This window comes from Schistocerca serialis, chromosome 1 (assembly GCF_023864345.2).
Source record: "Schistocerca serialis cubense isolate TAMUIC-IGC-003099 chromosome 1, iqSchSeri2.2, whole genome shotgun sequence".
Lineage (NCBI taxonomy): Eukaryota > Metazoa > Arthropoda > Insecta > Orthoptera > Acrididae > Schistocerca > Schistocerca serialis.
Window position 1 is genome coordinate 757,753,914 of NC_064638.1, and position 19,361 is coordinate 757,773,274.

Consider the following 19,361-nt stretch of genomic DNA (forward strand, 5'->3'; position numbering starts at 1 on the left):
TACAGGTTAATGAGTCATGGAGGACAACATATGGAAATTTGGGTCTAGCCGTGAAGCGTGCAAGGATAGCCGAAATGGTTAAGGTGATCATTCGCGACAAGCAGGAAATTCGTGTTCGAGTCCTGGCCCGAAACAAATTTTGAATGTTGTCATTCCATTCTACAGTCGGAGGTGGCCGTATTCGCAATTGGGAATACATTTCCTGTACTCATTATATGTGATTACGTTTGGTTTCAATTACGTTGTAACACATATGCAAGAGCCTGACCTATCTAGTGGTGCTGGGATGACATTCCACACACGTGTTTTAGGTAATCTACGCAAAACAATGAATATTACAGTTATAATGGTACAACCGATTTCGAAAATAACGCAAGATGACACAATTTTCGTGATGTTGTGTTCACAGGTGGCCATGAACCCGAAGAACACGGTTTTCGACGCGAAGCGATTGATTGGAAGACGCTTTGACGATCCCAAGATACAAGACGACATGAAGCACTGGCCGTTCACGGTCGTTTCCGACGGCGACAAACCCAAAATTCAGGTGAGTCATAACATTTGTACTTTTTAAAATATCTATCAACGTATTAAGCCCATGCTATTTCTGCTATTGTCTAAAAATATTCTTTAAAAACTGTAAGTATCTGCATCACATGACAGTATTCTCTTGTTTACCGTTGTACAAATAATTTCGTTTTATCGGGAGTAGCATTAGAGATGGGGACCAAGTAATAAAGCTTTCTTATTATTTTTTTTCCTTACAGCATGTGTATGTGCAGTGAATTAGTATTATCTGGCTCTTTTGTAACCAAAGCAAGGCTTCCCTTAACATGCTCTGGACGAATATCATAGCATAGCACTTGAAGTTACTGTTGCCAGTTTTGGACTGTTGTTGCTTCCACAGCGACTTCTTTCAAATAAACTATTCGACTTAAATGCTATTGGAAAACGTTATACTAGATCGCAGAGTGGGAATGAAATCCACTCCCTTTGAGTTCCCTACAGCCTTCGACCCAGTCGTCGTCAGATCGAAAGCATTTCTTACCATGCAGTCAGACTGATACTGCTGGTGCTTTCCAAATGTTTCTAATAATTAGTCTTCAGTGGCGAGATAAGTTATCAGGGTGAAACCTCCCCCTCACTTATCGACCTTAATGACAGTGAAAAATTAAGCCGCGTGTACCTAATGCAAATTTGGGAAAAGCAATCGTCACCGAAGTTAATTTGTCGGTAAAGAGGGAGGAAAGCGTTACATCTAAATGAATGGAAAAATGCAAATGAAATTGGTGGAAATTATTTTCAGAAAAGGGTAAAATTAATAAAGAAAGTAAATGTGCGGTCGTTACGTTAAAATTAATTGGCGTTAATTAGATATTTGAGATTTGGGGAAAATTACGGTCGCCACTCCTATGGAAAACCTCTATAATAACTGAAAATGAAAGATTAATACACATATAATTAGCACTAAAAGCGTGGCAACTGAAGGTTGACACATGCTGTGTGAAAACTGAATGTTTGTCAGAAGTAATGAATTTCGCTACACTCTTACTTAATTTAGCAAAAGAATTAATAAAACCGGAAAATTGAAAGTTAATTTAGTGACTGAAATTAATAGTGAACTTTGTTTCTGAAGCACTACGAAATTCAATAAAATAAGGTTAGTTTTGGGCTACCTCAACAATCATTTCAAAAGCTACTTGAATCTACGCAATTTAGAAATAAGAGATTTAACTTTGAACTTGAATTAAATGATTCTGAATAATTAACAATAGTAAAATTTAGTACGTACCAAGCTGAGCTGCAGTCACAGGCAAGCTAAAATATGGTAACAAAACTCGCACTCTTAATTTCTGCTTGTGTAATCTAAATATTGTAGACAGCTATGAATACTTTAACTGAACTTTGAAATTAAACAAGTGAAATGGAATGATATTACTTTAATGCTGGCGTATGAATTTCAACGACACTCGGGTTCATTCCAGAAAAGGAAGGGACCCTGCTTGGTAATGCAATTGGGACATTGAGCAACAAAGGTTCATGCTAAGTTGCTTTATTTTTGTGATGCAACAGTTCGAAAAGCTGATGTCTGCCATACAGTTCTGAAACTTTACGTGCTTTTAGTCTTCCTTGTTGGTTGTTTGAAGGTTTGAAGCCGTCGATCGAGGAGGTGGCGACAGTCACTCATTGTCGGCCGTCGCTGTTGCAGAAGCTGGATGTTGGCGCGCCTTCTTCTCGACACGGTCACCAGGCGAAACGGGCTCTTGATGTGCGCCAGCTAATGCTCCCCGTCCGCGACACCGTGTCAGAAACTATCATAGCCAGTCGAGCGCAATTACATGCTGCCAAACCCCGAAAGCGCGGCAACTCGCGGGATCGTCACACAACACACCTACTCCACCGCCCTACTCCAGCCAGACTCCCTCTGCCCGCGCTCCATGCGGCAGAGTTAACACTACCAAAGATCCTAAACACTTTGGTTCTCCACACGACCTATCGATGTAATCGTTCAATAGCGCAGTTTTCCCTAGGCCAGACTCAGCGTAAAAATACAAATAATATTTACAAAACAAACCAATTATACATCGACATAAATGCATATATATATATATATATATATATATATATATATATATATATATACAAATAGTAGAACAATTACAATATATAAAGACACAGAAATGTCATATCTTCAGGTAACAAAATAAGGAAAAAAATTTATAGTACAACAGGTGGAAATAGGAGGATATGCATTTCCGGCGTTACAAGGGGCGCTGACGAAGGTTTCATGCAAAGCTCGATTCACAATATTTGCCTTTCAGGACATCCCAACGGTCAATTGAAACCTTCGTTCTTCCAGTACCTCTGCCTCATTTCGCATATCGTACGCATTCCTGTCAGATGTCTACAGTGGTTGGACAAAAATGTGGATGCTAGAACATAAATGCAGACGCTGGCCAAACCTGCGGGTTACGCTGTTGCATTTGACCACGAACGGCACCTGTGTATTGTCCTCAGTTATTTGCAAGTGTCACTTTTCGTGAGAACAGCGCTCTCTCCAGTTGTGAGTCTATTATGTCGGTCCTAATTGAATTCGAACATAGGAAAATTGTTGGTGCTCGTATTGTGGGTGCTTTTCGTGTCCTGACATAGGTGGGAGAGGGAGAAAAGGGGTTACTGATCAGTCTGCGCTCCCGAGCGGTACAGAGCAGAAAGCAGAAGGAAAATTCACAGTGAAGGCATTTGATTGTTTTCTTCTATCTGAGCCTACATTGGTAGCATTTACTAGAAATGCAGATGGTGAGACTTGGTAGGGAACTCGTTGTGGAGACTCTTGGACAAACAGGGTTTTGAAATAGTTGTTTATTCCAGACAGGACTAACTAATACACTGGAGGCTAGTTCTAGGGTTAGAAAAAGCATGAATAACATTGTTACAACAGAAGCCAGTGCAGAAGTCCCCCAGCAGTGAATGCTAACCACAGTAGCAAACACTAGCAGCATCCTAAGGTAACAACTTAGTTACAAAACAAAACATACTGAATGTGACACTGTTCACTGAGGCACTCCATGTGAGAGAGCAGACTTACGCGGAGCTGGACCGAGGCTGGAGTCGACGAACGCGGATTCGGCGCACAGATCGTCTGACTGAGAACTCTGTCAAAATGCGGAATCTAGGGGTTTTAAAGAGTCGCGTGGTGGCACTGTTTTTCCCACTTAAAGCCACCCAGCCAATCCCGCAGGTCTCTTGCAGGCGCCTACCAATCACAGTTTAGTTAGTATTGGTTAAAACCAGTCTTGGTTGCAATTTTAGTTTTTTTTTATCTTTCAAAGACGCATTTCACCTTATTTAGGCATCTTCAGGTTATCTAAATAGAAAACAGAGAACAAATACATCTAATTAACAATCGCGATCGCGTTGTGCAGACTTGGATAACATGTAAACATGTATAAACAGATCACCTATTGAAAATATAAACAGATCACCTATTGAAAGAGCAAATATCTTAATTTGGTATTTCTTAAGAATCTTTAGTCAGTGTAGCCAAAGGGCATCGTCGAATATATCAGGCCAACATTGCCTTCGTTAAACTCGGCAAAAACTAGAAATACAAATTGTAAAATCATTACCTTTTCCAGATGGACGCGAGAGGCACCAAGATCTGCATAACGCGTTCCTGTTCGCAGGAGCGAGTAACAGTAAGATGGGGGCTCAGGTAGTAAGCATAATGCGCCCCAGCGTCGTGTGCCAGTACTGAAGCCTCTAATACATAATCACCTCAAGAGGTGGCGCTGCGACGCAGCAGTGATTAAAAATGACAGCTCATAAACTGGATATACATACCCACTAAAACTTTATAAATGTAATGCACATAAAACAGATAGATGTATTTATTCTCTGTTTTCTATTAAGATAACCTGAAGATGCCTAATAAGGTGAAACGCGTCGTTGAAAGATAAAAAAAACTAAAATTGCAACCAAGACGGGTTTTAACCAATACTGTTAAGCACTGGTTTGCTGTAATGCCACATATGGACTGGAAGACAGTTTAGGTAGGTCCCTCTACTGCTCCTAAGGCGGGGATGTTAATGCAGTTGCACTAACTAAGTCCGTATTTGGTATCAACTTTGTTCAGCTGAAAGCTAAACGTAACTGCTCTGCCAAATAAGTCTTGCAAAATTATTGTTATACATCATTTAGCCCCGCCCCTCGGGCCCCCGGAGTAGGGACTGCTAGGGCAACAGTTTTTGGCGTTTTCGCTCTCTTTCTAATCCTTGTGAGCCTACCGACGTTGCTGTTCTCAGGGGTGGTATCAAGCTGGCTCTACACGCTAATACGTGCCTGTTGGTTACAACGTTCTAAGGTGGCAACCTACCACAGTGTCTAGACGACATATGAAGTTACATGTTCATTCATTGAAGAGTAACTAGCGCCCTGGGACGGCGTCTGGGGGTGTCTGCATTTTCGCAAGTCTCTCTCCTTACGGTTTACTTCATGTAACATCATCTCTCCTAGTTTCGTCTGCCCTGAGCATCGCCTCTGCTTTCGCGCCTTGGAGCGCCTGTCCTCCTTTCTCACAGCTTCAAGATAACACTACAGTAGCAAGGAATAATCAGTATATGACATGCTTCCGTGACCAAGGTAGGCGAAGTGTTTGGTGTTTCAAGAGGCATCGTATCCAAAATTTAAATGACATACTGGTAACGCGAAGAAACATCATCCGCTAAGTCACTTTATGCGTTTGGTCGTTTACTAGTCGATAGTTATGAATATTATATTATTTGTGATAATAAAAATTAGTAGACTGCCAAATAACATTGTAAATTTAATAAAAGTTCATCCGATTAAACGTATTTTTCCCGTTATATCAATTGTAATATAAATAGTAAGGAAAATGACTGTGTTGAAAATAAAAAAAAAACCTGACAAACGGAACTCGATCCAGCGATCCAGCGGCTTGAACGCCAACCACTTTTTTTTTTTTTTTTTTTTTTTTTAAATCTTGTTTTATATTGTTCGGTGAATTTGTTCAGGGCGGACGTCCGATGACATCCGTTCTGTTTGTTCGTTCATCCGTTCGATTTGTTTTTTTATTAGAAAAGGTAGCTAACGCTCTGACCGAACATGCTGAGCTACCGTGCCGGCACCACTTCGCTGCAGCCGCTTTATGGTTAAAATTGCCACTCACAGATATATATCTGACGATCGAAATTATCTTGCGATTTTCTCAGTAACGCTTGAGAAGTACGCGCTACTGCTTACACATTTTGTTGTCTTCATGGAGCACTACGAGTGTACGAAGTTTACAGTAAATCCGCGTTCCAAGCGTCGTGGCCTCCCCTTGTTAGAGTCTCTGTCCCGCGAGCGTTCTCCACTAGTAACTGTTGCTGACTGGCGCGTTGGCGTGTCGCAGGTGGAGTACAAGGGCGAGACGAAGAGGTTCGCGCCCGAGGAGATCAGCTCGATGGTGCTGAGCAAGATGCGCGAGATCGCGAGCACGTACCTGGGCGGCGACGTGCGCGACGCGGTGATCACGGTGCCGGCCTACTTCAACGACGCGCAGCGCAGCGCCACCAAGGACGCGGGCGCCATCGCCGGCCTCAACGTGCTGCGCATCATCAACGAGCCCACCGCCGCCGCGCTCGCCTACGGGCTCGACAAGAACCTGCAGGGCGAGAAGAACGTGCTCATCTTCGACCTCGGCGGAGGTGGGTGGCTCAGGTCTTATCACGTAGTCCTCCAACCGGGTGGCGACACATCTGACGGTTCAGTGTACCTCTTGGTTCAAATGGCTCTAAGCACTATGGGACTTAACATCTGAGGTCATCACTCCCCTAGACTTAGAACTACCTAAACATAACTAACCTAAGGACATCACACACATCCATGCCCGAGGCAGGATTCGAACCTGCGACCGTAGCAGCAGCGCGGCAATATATCTTTTACTTCGATATTCCTTCCTGTCTAGAACCGTTGGTAGTCGCAATCTTCACAAGCCAGGCTGCATACAAATGGCAACTCTGAAAAACATTTTGAATTGTGAATCTACATTTTCTTTCAGTACCACCAAAGCCAAAGTCCATGCAAGCTTCTAATACTGTACAACAAGTAACCTTATACGTCGGACGAATCAAGGCCAAAAGATTGGTACATAATGTGAAGAACAATCAAACAATTTAAAATTAGTGATCGTAGTTCTAAGTCTAGGGGAGTGAACTGAGTGAAAGACCAAATCTGCAATAGCTGTTTATTGTGTTTTCACCGTATGACGACCGGTTTTATATCCTGGAGGTATATCGACAGGTCATATCCGCGTATAGACTGAGATTACACAAGTAACCAACAATATAGACAGTAAAGAGATGTACTCAATAAACTAACACTTCATGTGCTACGAGCTCCAAGGTGCAAGCGCGCATAAAAACATACCACTCCTCGGTGAAATGGCAGATGAGCATCCGATCCGAACCATGCATGATCTGTGATACATCTCCGAAACACAGTCATAAAGCCGACCCCGGACAGCACGTTACAGTCCACATATGATAGGATGAAACCTGTGAGTACAAAATATTGTAGAATGAACGAACGTAAACGTAAATTAAAACACAGCTCGCGGTGTCAGTAGAGTATAAAAAAAGGAGAAACGTATCATCGTCAAAATCCGCGGGGGAGCAAAGAATTAAAAGACACACCATCATTGGGAGTCGTCGCCATATTAAAATATATTGGCAGGGGTCAAATAAAACTGCACACCACAGCGCTAGCCACACACTGAGTACTGTGAAGCCGAGCACGCGCCACACCATCGCAGGTTGAAGATCGCGATGTCTAGCTGTAGAAACCAGATTAAAACGACGCGCAGACTGGACCTTGGAAATCGCAGTAATAAAATGGATCTCAGTGTCATAACGATCAAATACAAGAGACAGAAAATATTGACCTTTACACTTACGAGAAGTAAGATACACTTTAAATTACTTACGGATAAGTACACTTGTAAGGTGGAGGAATAAATGAAGATCAGATTCGCACATAGCTTTATACATCACAATGGGAAGGTGAATATGATACCTAACTTAATTCGCCGGTTAAGAGCAAATTTGCCTATCAGTATGTAAATCAAAACAGCGACGACACTCAATCGACAGTAATTAACACACCCTTCCTATATAATACATGTCGATGAGCAGAAGGTGCAACAAGCAGCGAGAGGTGTTTTAGTTTGGAATTTCAGAGGGGCAAGCAGAGGCAAGGCTGCACTACAGAGGGTACCATGGAGACAACTTAAAGGGGAGTCCCAGGCAGAAAGTCAACGACCGATCTGGTGACTTAGATGGGGAGAGCAAGTATAATTGCCCATCTGAGGGAGGACAGGAAAGAAAGCTTTTTCAAAATGTGCTTCGGTATTCCAAATGGATATGAACAAAACCAGTGACGCATTTTCGACCACGTGTCCAGCGAGTGCTACACATGTGAGAGAGTCAATGTACGCATTTAGGCATCTGGAACGGGCACAAAATGTCCGATAGGCGGAAACGTGCTAGGAAGTAGAAAAGAGTCAAAGTTTCGCCTCAATTTAATGGCAGGGACCTTGCGATTGGTAGAGAGAGTTTCCACAATATAAGAGAAACGCTCCTATTGATCGAAAAAAGCCATTACGTGAAGAACGAAAGAACCCAGGTGGGGAGACAGTTCAGCTATGAGTAAAACAAGACGGAAATTTCGGGGACTCTTCTCTGAACTGGCGTCAAGTGCAGAACGGAGCGCATAATGCTCTGCAGACGCAGAGAAGAAATTTGGGTGAACACTGCTTTCACAGCGGCTGACATACAGCTAGAAATCAGCTGTAGCATCGTTTAGCTCCAACTGTGGAGAAACGAACCAGCCAATTAGTTAATTATTCTTGCAAGAACTGAGAGGCCGTTATACACTCCTGGAAATGGAAAAAAGAACACATTGACACCGGTGTGTCAGACCCACCATACTTGCTCCGGACACTGCGAGAGGGCTGTACAAACAATGATCACACGCACGGCACAGCGGACACACCAGGAACCGCGGTGTTGGCCGTCGAATGGCGCTAGCTGCGCAGCATTTGTGCACCGCCGCCGTCAGTGTCAGCCAGTTTGCCGTGGCATACGGAGCTCCATCGCAGTCTTTAACACTGGTAGCATGCCGCGACAGCGTGGACGTGAACCGTATGTGCAGTTGACGGACTTTGAGCGAGGGCGTATAGTGGGCATGCGGGAGGCCGGGTGGACGTACCGCCGAATTGCTCAACACGTGGGGCGTGAGGTCTCCACAGTACATCGATGTTGTCGCCAGTGGTCGGCGGAAGGTGCACGTGCCCGTCGACCTGGGACCGGACCGCAGCGACGCACGCATGCACGCCAAGACCGTAGGATCCTACGCAGTGCCGTAGGGGACCGCACCGTCACTTCCCAGCAAATTAGGGACACTGTTGCTCCTGGGGTATCGGCGAGGACCATTCGCAACCGTCTCCATGAAGCTGGGCTACGGTCCTGCACACCGTTAGGCCGTCTTCCGCTCACGCCCCAACATCGTGCAGCCCGTCTCCAGTGGTGTCGCGACAGGCGTGAATGGAGGGACGAATGGAGACGTGTCGTCTTCAGCGATGAGAGTCGCTTCTGCCTTGGTGCCAATGATGGTCGTATGCGTGTTTGGCGCCGTGCAGGTGAGCGCCACAATTAGGACTGCATACGACCGAGGCACACAGGGCTAACACCCGGCATCATGGTGTGGGGAGCGATCTCCTACACTGGCCGTACACCACTGGTGATCGTCGAGGGGACACTGAATAGTGCACGGTACATCCAAACCGTCATCGAACCCATCGTTCTACCATTCCTAGACCGGCAAGGGAACTTGCTGTTCCAACAGGACAATGCACGTCCGCATGTATCCCGTGCCACCCAACGTGCTCTAGAAGGTGTAAGTCAACTACCCTGGCCAGCAATATCTCCGGATCTGTCCCCCATTGAGCATGTTTGGGACTGGATGAAGCGTCGTCTCACGCGGTCTGCACGTCCAGCACGAACGCTGGTCCAACTGGGGCGCCAGGTGGAAATGGCATGGCAAGCCGTTCCACAGGACTACATCCAGCATCTCTACGATCGTCTCCATGGGAGAATAGCAGCCTGCATTGCTGCGAAAGGTGGATATATATAAGTGTATGTGCCTGTGGATCTGTCAGTGTGATCATGTGATGTATCTGACCCCAGGAATGTGTCAATAAAGTTTCCCCTTCCTGGGACAATGAATTCACGGTGTTCTTATTTCAATTTCCAGGAGTGTAATATGCAAGCTGCTCCAACCATGCGCGTGTATATCGCCACATTCTAAGACTAGGGATCAGTACATGTTCTCTCGCATAATGAGAAACATAGGAAAAGTTTCTGCTGGAAAATTCAGCAAAGGTGTAATTAGTTTTATAGGAATTTCAGCGGAAGAGAGTGGGTAGCAGACAACGGCTCATTGCAGCTTAAGGTAAATACCGCATGCAGAGGCATAAACTTGTTGGTTCACCAGCTTGCAGCCACTGTAAAGTCTAGCAACCTTGGGTAATCTTTCGCTCAATTTGTCACATAACTAACCAACCACCGTGGACTTGATTGTCATCATAAAAATAGTACCGAACTTTGAACCGGAATCGGGCGATTTTCATAGTACTGACCAACATGATAATGTAAGTGTAGGAACAATTTTGTAAAGAAACTTCTAGTTAAACTTTAATAGTATCGTGTTTAGGAAAATTTAACCTTCTGAGAGTTAATAGTTAATATTATTGTGTTTAGGAATATTTCACTTTCTGATGTTGATGAGATGTGTTATCCTGACCACTGTTTTTTTATTTTTTTGTTGTTGTGTAAAAGCGTGTATTTTTGTGCGAATATTGTGACATTAAACATGTCATTTCAACTTATACAGTTGTCTTCGATCCTAGAATAAGTAAACCAAAAAATATTGCACCTTACACACTGAACTACTTGGTTACATCCACTAAAAGATAAGAGAACCCGACGGAAGTCCTAGTTCTTGATGACAATATGTATTAAACCAATAAAAATATGAACATTCGTGGCACATGAAGTATTAGTTTTACGAGTACAGCGCTTTACTGTCTATTTTGTTCAGTAGGTTATGTTGACTATTAGTTCTTTTACCTATGTAGTCTCACCCTATATGCAGATATGATCTAAAGATATACCTCTATGGTATGAAACCGGTCGTCATACAGTGAAAACACAATAAACAGCTACTGCGGATTTGGACTTTCACGCAGTTCAAAATAGACTATTTTACCATCTATGATTTTAAATTGTTTGATTGTTCAAATGGTTCAAATGGCTCTGAGCACTATGGGACTTAACTTCTGAGGTCATCAGTCCCCTAGAACTTAGAACTACTTATACCTAACTAACCTTAGGACATCACGCACATCCATTCCCGAGGCAGGATTCGAACCTGCGACCGTAGCGATCGCGCGGTTCTAGACCGTAGCGCCTAGAACCACTTGGCCACTCCGGCGGGCTGTTTGATTGTCCTTCACATTATGTTCTAGTAGTGTGGTATTATACTAAGATAAATATTCAACAATCAAAGATAAGCTGTGCTGTGTTGACTGAAAATCGGACTTCGTTAATAACTGTAAAATGCAGGTTGTTCAAAATGCAGAGAGTGACAAATGGAAGAAAACTAATTTCAAGCTACTTTTGGAATTAAATTAAAATATCACATGAGCTCTACCCATACAAAGCACTGTCCTCATTTACGTATGTGCTAAGGAGAGGAAAAGATTTCCATTTCAAATCAAGAAAATTTTTTTGAAATTCAACACTGATAGTTATTATTTAACGATAATTCAACTTACATCAACAAACAGCAAGCCTCTATTCATCGAATGGCATACACAGCCACGAGTGCAAGACAAGACAAGAGCTAAGCAACAAGTTCAAAAAGACAAGTGATAAGAGAGATTTCCTTCATATAGTAGTTCACAGAATCTTTATTTGCCATCGAAAGATCTAAATGGTCAATACAGTATTTGCGATAAATATTCTTTGTCAAGCATATATCACTATAAATACTTTTAACACTACTTAGAGGCGTCACAAGCTTCAACAACAGCCATGTACAATGTTAAAGCTCTCTATCATTGTTGAAGCAGTGCTAAGGACACTTTGTGCTCTGATACACTAACTCGATTTTTATGTGAATGGATGTCAACACTCTCTGTACAACCGATATGGAGGGTGATATTCGGGTTTTTCAGGATTTTCTCTCTTTGACTGGTTGCCTTTCAAGGCTAAACAGACCTATCTTGTTCATATTGGTTCTTCTATCTTCCTTGCCATTTGGAATGTGTTATAAGTCTCCGTTTGCCCTGAACCTGTTCACGACTTTTCACCTTACCATAAGCAGTGGCTCTAACAGACCGTCATCTGTTGGATGAGCTTCACCGTAGTTTTTGAATGTGGCTGTTACTTTTCCCATCATTCAGGTGGTGAGGTTTTCAGTTTCCGAGCTGTATCATGTAATTTGTTTTTAAGCTGTCTGTAATAAACATTGCATGCTGCCGCGAGCTGCAGCACCGCACGCTACGAAGCCAGGCATATATTCGCCGGTCTCACAAGCGAAGGCAGAAACATGATATGAATTGATGGCTGAAGAGAGACGCCATAAAGTGGGACCCGCCCAATAATTTGAAACAATTCATAGAATTCTAGGAGACTAAATTATTGTACCTAAACAGGTGTATTTTGAAAACTGATCATGATCTCAATCTCTATTTCCTATTCCTAGTCAATGTGCTGTTACTATGTATGACATTCATATCGAAACACTATTCGTATTTCTTAGTTGTTGTTTATAGTTCCCCCACCTCCCTCCCCTTAGGTGGCTGGTAGCTTTCGTGATGTCGTTCCTCACTCTCTGATGAAAACAGTTAATTTATATGAGTAAAAATAATGATATTAATCTCGATGAGATTATGATGTGTGTGTTCTTGATGCTGTGGGTCCGTGGTAACATTTGGTAGACCAAGGATTTGAAAGCAGATGGGGCTGGAGAAGATATTGATATAGAAAGGATATGGGATAAGTATTGGGAAGAATCAAGAGACGGGATTCAGGTGGTAGCAGGTGGATAGGTATGCAAGAAAAGGGTTGGCTACAGCCTTCATGTGCAAATGGAAAAAGTAGAATAGGCTGCAGCTTATAGGACGTTTAGGTCTCAGGAATTATTTCATGGTCTGGAGAGGAATTTCAAAATCATTACTTTAGAAACAGACGTGGAGCGGCTGGAAATATAAAGATGGTAGAATGTGGTGACAGGTGCAGCAGCAAACCAGAGTTCTCAAGCATGGAAGGTACAGCGGTATTTAGGATTCCACATTGCGGCAGATGCAGGACTTGTGAAAGTATTCCATATGCTTAAGATGTGGGAACCTTATCAGCTGGTGCAGGATACAGGTAATGAAGGGTAGAAGAAGACTGAGGCAGAGAATACGACAGACAGTGGTTTGTCGGGCGTGGTAAAACTTAACAATCTGTACTTGTTGGATAACCCATACGTGAGTAAGTACAAGGTGTTCCAAAACGATCCGTACATCTTTGATAACAAATACACTCCTGGAAATGGAAAAAAGAACACATTGACACCGGTGTGTCAGACCCACCATACTTGCTCCGGACACTGCGAGAGGGCTGTACAAGCAATGATCACACGCACGGCACAGCGGACACACCAGGAACCGCGGTGTTGGCCGTCGATTGGCGCTAGCTGCGCAGCATTTGTGCACCGCCGCCGTCAGTGTCAGCCAGTTTGCCGTGGCATACGGAGCTCCATCGCAGTCTTTAACACTGGTAGCATGCCGCGACAGCGTGGACGTGAACCGTATGTGCAGTTGACGGACTTTGAGCGAGGGCGTATAGTGGGCATGCGGGAGGCCGGGTGGACGTACCGCCGAATTGCTCAATACGTGGGGCGTGAGGTTTCCACAGTACATCGATGTTGTCGCCAGTGGTCGGCGGAAGGTGCACGTGCCCGTCGACCTGGGACCGGACCGCAGCGACGCACGGATGCACGCCAAGACCGTAGGATCCTACGCAGTGCCGTAGGGGACCGCACCGCCACTTCCCAGCAAATTAGGGACACTGTTGCTCCTGGGGTATCGGCGAGGACCATTCGCAACCGTCTCCATGAAGCTGGGCTACGGTCCCGCACACCGTTAGGCCGTCTTCCGCTCACGCCCCAACATCGTGCAGCCCGCCTCCAGTGGTGTCGCGACAGGCGTGAATGGAGGGACGAATGGAGACGTGTCGTCTTCAGCGATGAGAGTCGCTTCTCCCTTGGTGCCAATGACGGTCGTATGCGTGTTTGGCGCCGTGCAGGTGAGCGCCACAATCAGGACTGCATACGACCGAGGCACACAGGGCCAACACCCGGCATCATGGTGTGGGGAGCGATCTCCTACACTGGCCGTACACCACTGGTGATCGTCGAGGGGACACTGAATAGTGCACGGTACATCCAAACCGTCATCGAACCCATCGTTCTACCATTCCTAGACCGGCAAGGGAACTTGCTGTTCCAACAGGACAATGCACGTCCGCATGTATCCCGTGCCACCCAACGTGCTCTAGAAGGTGTAAGTCAACTACCCTGGCCAGCAATATCTCCGGATCTGTCCCCCATTGAGCATGTTTGGGACTGGATGAAGCGTCGTCTCACGCGGTCTGCACGTCCAGCACGAACGCTGGTCCAACTGAGGCGCCAGGTGGAAATGGCATGGCAAGCCGTTCCACAGGACTACATCCAGCATCTCTACGATCGTCTCCATGGGAGAATAGCAGCCTGCATTGCTGCGAAAGGTGGATATACACTGTACTAGTGCCGACATTGTGCATGCTCTGTTGCCTGTGTCTGTGTGCCTGTGGTTCTGTCAGTGTGATCATGTGATGTATCTGACCCCAGGAATGTGTCAATAAAGTTTCCCCTTCCTGGGACAATGAATTCACGGTGTTCTTATTTCAATTTCCAGGAGTGTATTTCAGAAGTGGTGACAGACAGAAAGATGCAGTTTGCAGCGTAATGTTCACACACACTTAATGTTTCAGTTTCCGTTTAACAGACTTAAACATGTGCGCCATCTATAACGTGCAGGATATCTAAGTGATATTGCAGTAGCCGGCCGGTGTGGCCGAGCGGTTCTAGGCCCCTCTTGTCTAGAACCGCGCGACCGCTACGGTCGCAGGTTCGAGTCCTGCCTCGGGCATGGATGTGTGTCATGTCCTTAAGTTAGTTAGGTTTAAGTAGTTCTAAGTTCTAGGGGACAGATGACCTCAGAAGTTTAGTCCCATAGTGCTGAGAGCCATTTTGAAGCTTGTAACGTACATCACCTATAGATGCCATTTTGAAACTGTCCTGCAGCTATGCTATCTGTCGGAAGTGACGGGAACTTGGCGCGCTCACTCAGTAGACTTCAAATAATACGTACGTAACGTTTCGCATTCGTAGCCTTGCTTTCGGCTGAGGAAAAAATGCAGTGGATTACTTTCTGGACAACCCTCATACTACACCTGTCCGCTCTCCTCTGGAGTGTGATGTGGGCTCCGCATCAGATACGATTGACGGAGGACATCGAAAAAGTTAAGAAGGGCAGCTCGTTTTGTATTATCGAGATACAGGGTAGATAATGCCACGAATATGATACTCGAATTGGGGAGTGAAATCTTTAAAACGAAGGGTTTTTTCGTTGCAACAGTGTCGTCTCATAAAATTTCAATCGCCAACTGTCTTCGGACTGTGAAAAAAGTTGATTGGGTCCTCCTACATAGGGAGGAATAACCGTCATAATAAATTTAGAGAAATCAGAGCTCACACTGAAAGATTTAAATGATAATTTTACTTGCGCGCTGTTCGAGAGGGGAACGGTAGAGAAATAGCTTGAAGGTGGTTCGATGAACCTCTGCGAGGCACTTAATTGTGGACTGCAGAGCAACTGAGCAGAGTGAGTTGATGGAGGGCAGTTTTTCTCAAACTGTTGCAGGCACTTTTGACGTGTCGGTGCTGGCCATCTCGGAAGGGTCGCTGTTCGAGGTGAAGTCGACGGCGGGTGATACGCACCTGGGCGGCGAGGACTTCGACAACCGGCTGGTGCAGCACCTGGCAGAGGAGTTCCAGCGCAAGCACCGCAAGGACATGCGCGCCAACGCGCGCGCGCTGCGCCGCCTGCGCACCGCCGCCGAGCGCGCCAAGCGGACGCTCTCGTCCAGCACCGAGGCCAGCCTCGAGATAGACGCCCTGCACGACGGCATCGACTTCTACGCCAAGGTGCGCCGAACTACCACATTGCCGACTGCTAACCGATACACTGAGCGTCTTCGCAAACATAATGGCTCGATTAATACTTGACTAATTTATTTATTCGTACCGGTTAATCATTACTAGTCGAACTGCTTGTGAAGTGTCAACACTGTCTCGATAGTTGGCTACACTGCATTTTATCGGAAAGCTGAGCTCTGCTGCATGTTCGTGCATCAGTTCTGGTAAACTCGTATTGTTGAGCTGTTACAACAGTGGGCTAGTTTGCATTAGAACTGAGAATTGATACTGTGGAGTATTACATGAAGACGAACTCCATCAAGGAATGTAAAATAAATGTTTTAAGGGAAGTACACTGGTAGGAAACTGCCCACTATTCAAGATCTGTACAAGAAATGGAGGGGTGGAGGATCCGTCCAGAATGTGTGGAGGAATAGGCGACCGACAGTGAGGACCCCTGAAACAATAGGCAATAGACAAAATTCACACCGAGCGAGGTGGCGCAGTGGTTAGCACACTGGACTCGCATTCGGGAGGACGACGGTTCAATCCCGTCTCCGGCCATCCTGATTTAGGTTTTCCGTGACTTCCCTAAATCGCTTCAGGCAAATGCCGGGATGGTTCCTTTGAAAGGGCACGGCCGATTTCCTTCCCCATCCTTCCCTCACCCGAGCTTGCGCTCCGTCTCTAATGACCTCGTTGTCGACGGGACGTTAAACACTAATATCCTCCTCCTCCTCCACAAAATTCACATGGACATTACAGTAAATCCGCTCAAGCCGGTAAGGAGGTTATCGCAGTAGGTTGCTGCATCTCGTACAGCGTGTCATCGTGTACTAAAGGATATGAAATTAAAATTACAATGAAATGAATACCCCTAGCTGCATACAGGCGTTGATATAAGTCAACGGGGACAGTTGAAAATGTGTGCCCCGACCGGGACTCGAAGTCGGGATCTCCTGCTTACATGGCAGACCCTCTGTCCATCTTTATTTTCGGTATTGTTCCTTGCGTTTGGTCTGGGCGGACGTCACAAGACATCCGTTCAAGTTGATCGTTGATTCCTTTATTCAGTTTTTTATTACAGAGGGCGAGGAGCCCTCTGACCAAACACGCTGAGCTACCGTGCCGGCATCTATCTGAGCCACCGAGGACACAGAGGATAGTGCGACTGCAGGGACTTACCTCTGGCACGCCTCCCGTGAGACCCATATTCCCAACTTATTGTTCCGCACTATATTCATAGTGCCCCTGCCCATTATACTTATTACTTGCGGCTTTTTGCCGATTTCCGTAAGAGTTCGGGCACTGTTTGTGCATCCGCACAGAAGAAGATGGTCAAATGGCCGGTGAGCCTTAACTATATATTAAATTAAAGGTCTATTGTGTGAGTTGGTGCCAGAGTTGAAATTTGGGGATCAGGGAACAAGAGTTCATTACTGTAATCAGTTGCTAACGGTTAGCTGGAACTCTGGTCCGCCTCTGGTAGCTGAGTGCTCGGGAGCGCCGTGGTCCCGTGGTTAGCATGAGCAGCTACTGAACGAGAGGTCCTTGGTTCAAGTCTTCCCTCGATGAAAAGTTTATTTTCACAGTCTGCCGCCGGCAGTGCTGCGAGGCGGTCACGCGCCAGAGCGCTGCGGGCGAGGTGCGCCCCGTGTGTTTGTGTTTACTTCGGCCGCTGTTAAGTGCCGTTTTCCCTTCTAGACTACCATGGCGCACAACTATCGGAAGAAGACATTACGTTTCAACTTTTGTTCCGACTTCGCCCGACCCAAGCCCCTGGAGGTAGAACGATTTATACGCGATGAAGTTAAAATACCACCAACGGATCTAATTGGTATCCACTTGTCCATAGTTAGCAGTACCGTCTACGTCAAAATGATCAACGATGCGGCGTGCGTCAAGGTGCTTCAAGCGGCAAAACGGGGACTGCACTTCTGCCATTCCGACGGCAACGCCGGACCCGTTACCGTCGATCACGCAGGTCTCGGCACACGGACGATAAGGATCTTCGAACTGCCGTTCGAACTACCTGCAGACGTCATCATCGAAGCGCTCCGTCCCTATGGCAACGTTCTGGAACATGTTGCCGAACGATGGGTACAATTTCAAACCTATCCCGTTTTAAACGGTGTTAGACAGGTCCGCATCGAGTTGCAGAAACACGTGCCTTCCTATCTACGTATCGGAGGCTGCCGTGCCATTATAATGTACGACGGCCAACCTCGGACCTGTTCCGGTTGCGGGAAAGAAGGTCTGAAGATCTGAATGTATTCAACGACGTGTCGCGCAGCTCCCGTTGTCGGAAGCGTCCGTCACACCCACGATGACCGCCCTACCGGTCACTTACGCAGCGGCTCTTGCCACGTCTACAGTTTCGTCCAGTCCGTCGCCCGGTCCTTCCGATCGGCACGTCCCACCGTCCCAGTCACCTATGGACGGTGCGGACGTCCCACCTGACAACCTTGCCGCCGAACAGGTTCCCACACCGGACGCTGAGGAGAACAGTACTTCTTGACAACACCTGTTTGACAATTTCATTGTACCCACCGACGCCTTCGAACCAGGTCGACGCTCCTCCTTGCCGTCGTCCGACACTGAGGAACCGCAAACAACGCACGCCACGTAGGCGCAAACGCCGTCGCCGTTCACCCACGGGCTCTCAAAGCGTCGCGACCCGCGACGACGAAGACGACACCCAACCAGCCGACATTTCCACGCAGAGGTTGGCGGACAACTTTCACGATGAACAAGACGTTTCGCAGGACGGGACTACCATGGAGGTCGCCACGCACAATGTAACGAACGGTGCGCAGGTTGAGACGCCTGTCTCCCCGCCGACAACTCCAGATCTCTCCCACCACGACACAATTCCCATGGACATTGGACAGACCCATGGCACAAAAGCATGGGCCGACGACTTTGAGGAAGATACGCCCCCTCCTCCGGATGAATTGCCTCCGCCGGACAAGACTGCCTGTTAACATCAAAAGCGAGGCACTGCAGCTGATGGGACGGGACTTCCTGTCGGTGCCCTCTTCATACTCCCCTTGGTGATGGTCGATGCGCGTCCACCACCACTGAAACTAACGTACTGGTTCGCCACACTGAACATCAACATGATCGGCACTGCACCCAAGCTGCAACTCCTCTGTGACATGCTTCGGGCCTCTGACGTCGACGTCGCCCTTCTTCAGGAAGTACGCGTTGCCACACTACCACCAGTTTACGGCTACGACTCATACACGTCCACATGTGATCAATCAGGGCGTGGAGTGGCTTTCTACATATGCGAAGGAATCCCACTCAAGGACACAACAATCCTTCCCTGTGGAAGGGGCATGGCTGTTACCATCTTCGACACGCGCGTCATCAATATCTACGCTCCGTCTGGCTCCACAAACCGTCGGCAGCGGTCCATTTTCTTCGGACATGACGTGGCGCCCCTGTTTTCTGGACGCTATGATCGCCTTATCATGGGAGGCGATTTCAACTGCGTTCTCCATCCGCGG

The 19,361-nt window shown here is 46.4% G+C and overlaps 1 protein-coding gene across 1 annotated transcript in view; it reads left to right on the top strand.

The window, feature by feature from the left end:
• Positions 1–19,361, top strand: part of LOC126482214 (heat shock protein 70 B2-like) — a 139,436-nt gene that overhangs the window by 47,160 nt on the left and 72,915 nt on the right. Inside the window, exons 2-4 of the mRNA XM_050106196.1 lie at positions 410–547; positions 5,915–6,209; positions 15,575–15,858. Of these exons, the coding sequence (XP_049962153.1) occupies positions 410–547; positions 5,915–6,209; positions 15,575–15,858 (717 nt within the window). The remainder of the gene's footprint in view (positions 1–409; positions 548–5,914; positions 6,210–15,574; positions 15,859–19,361) is intronic.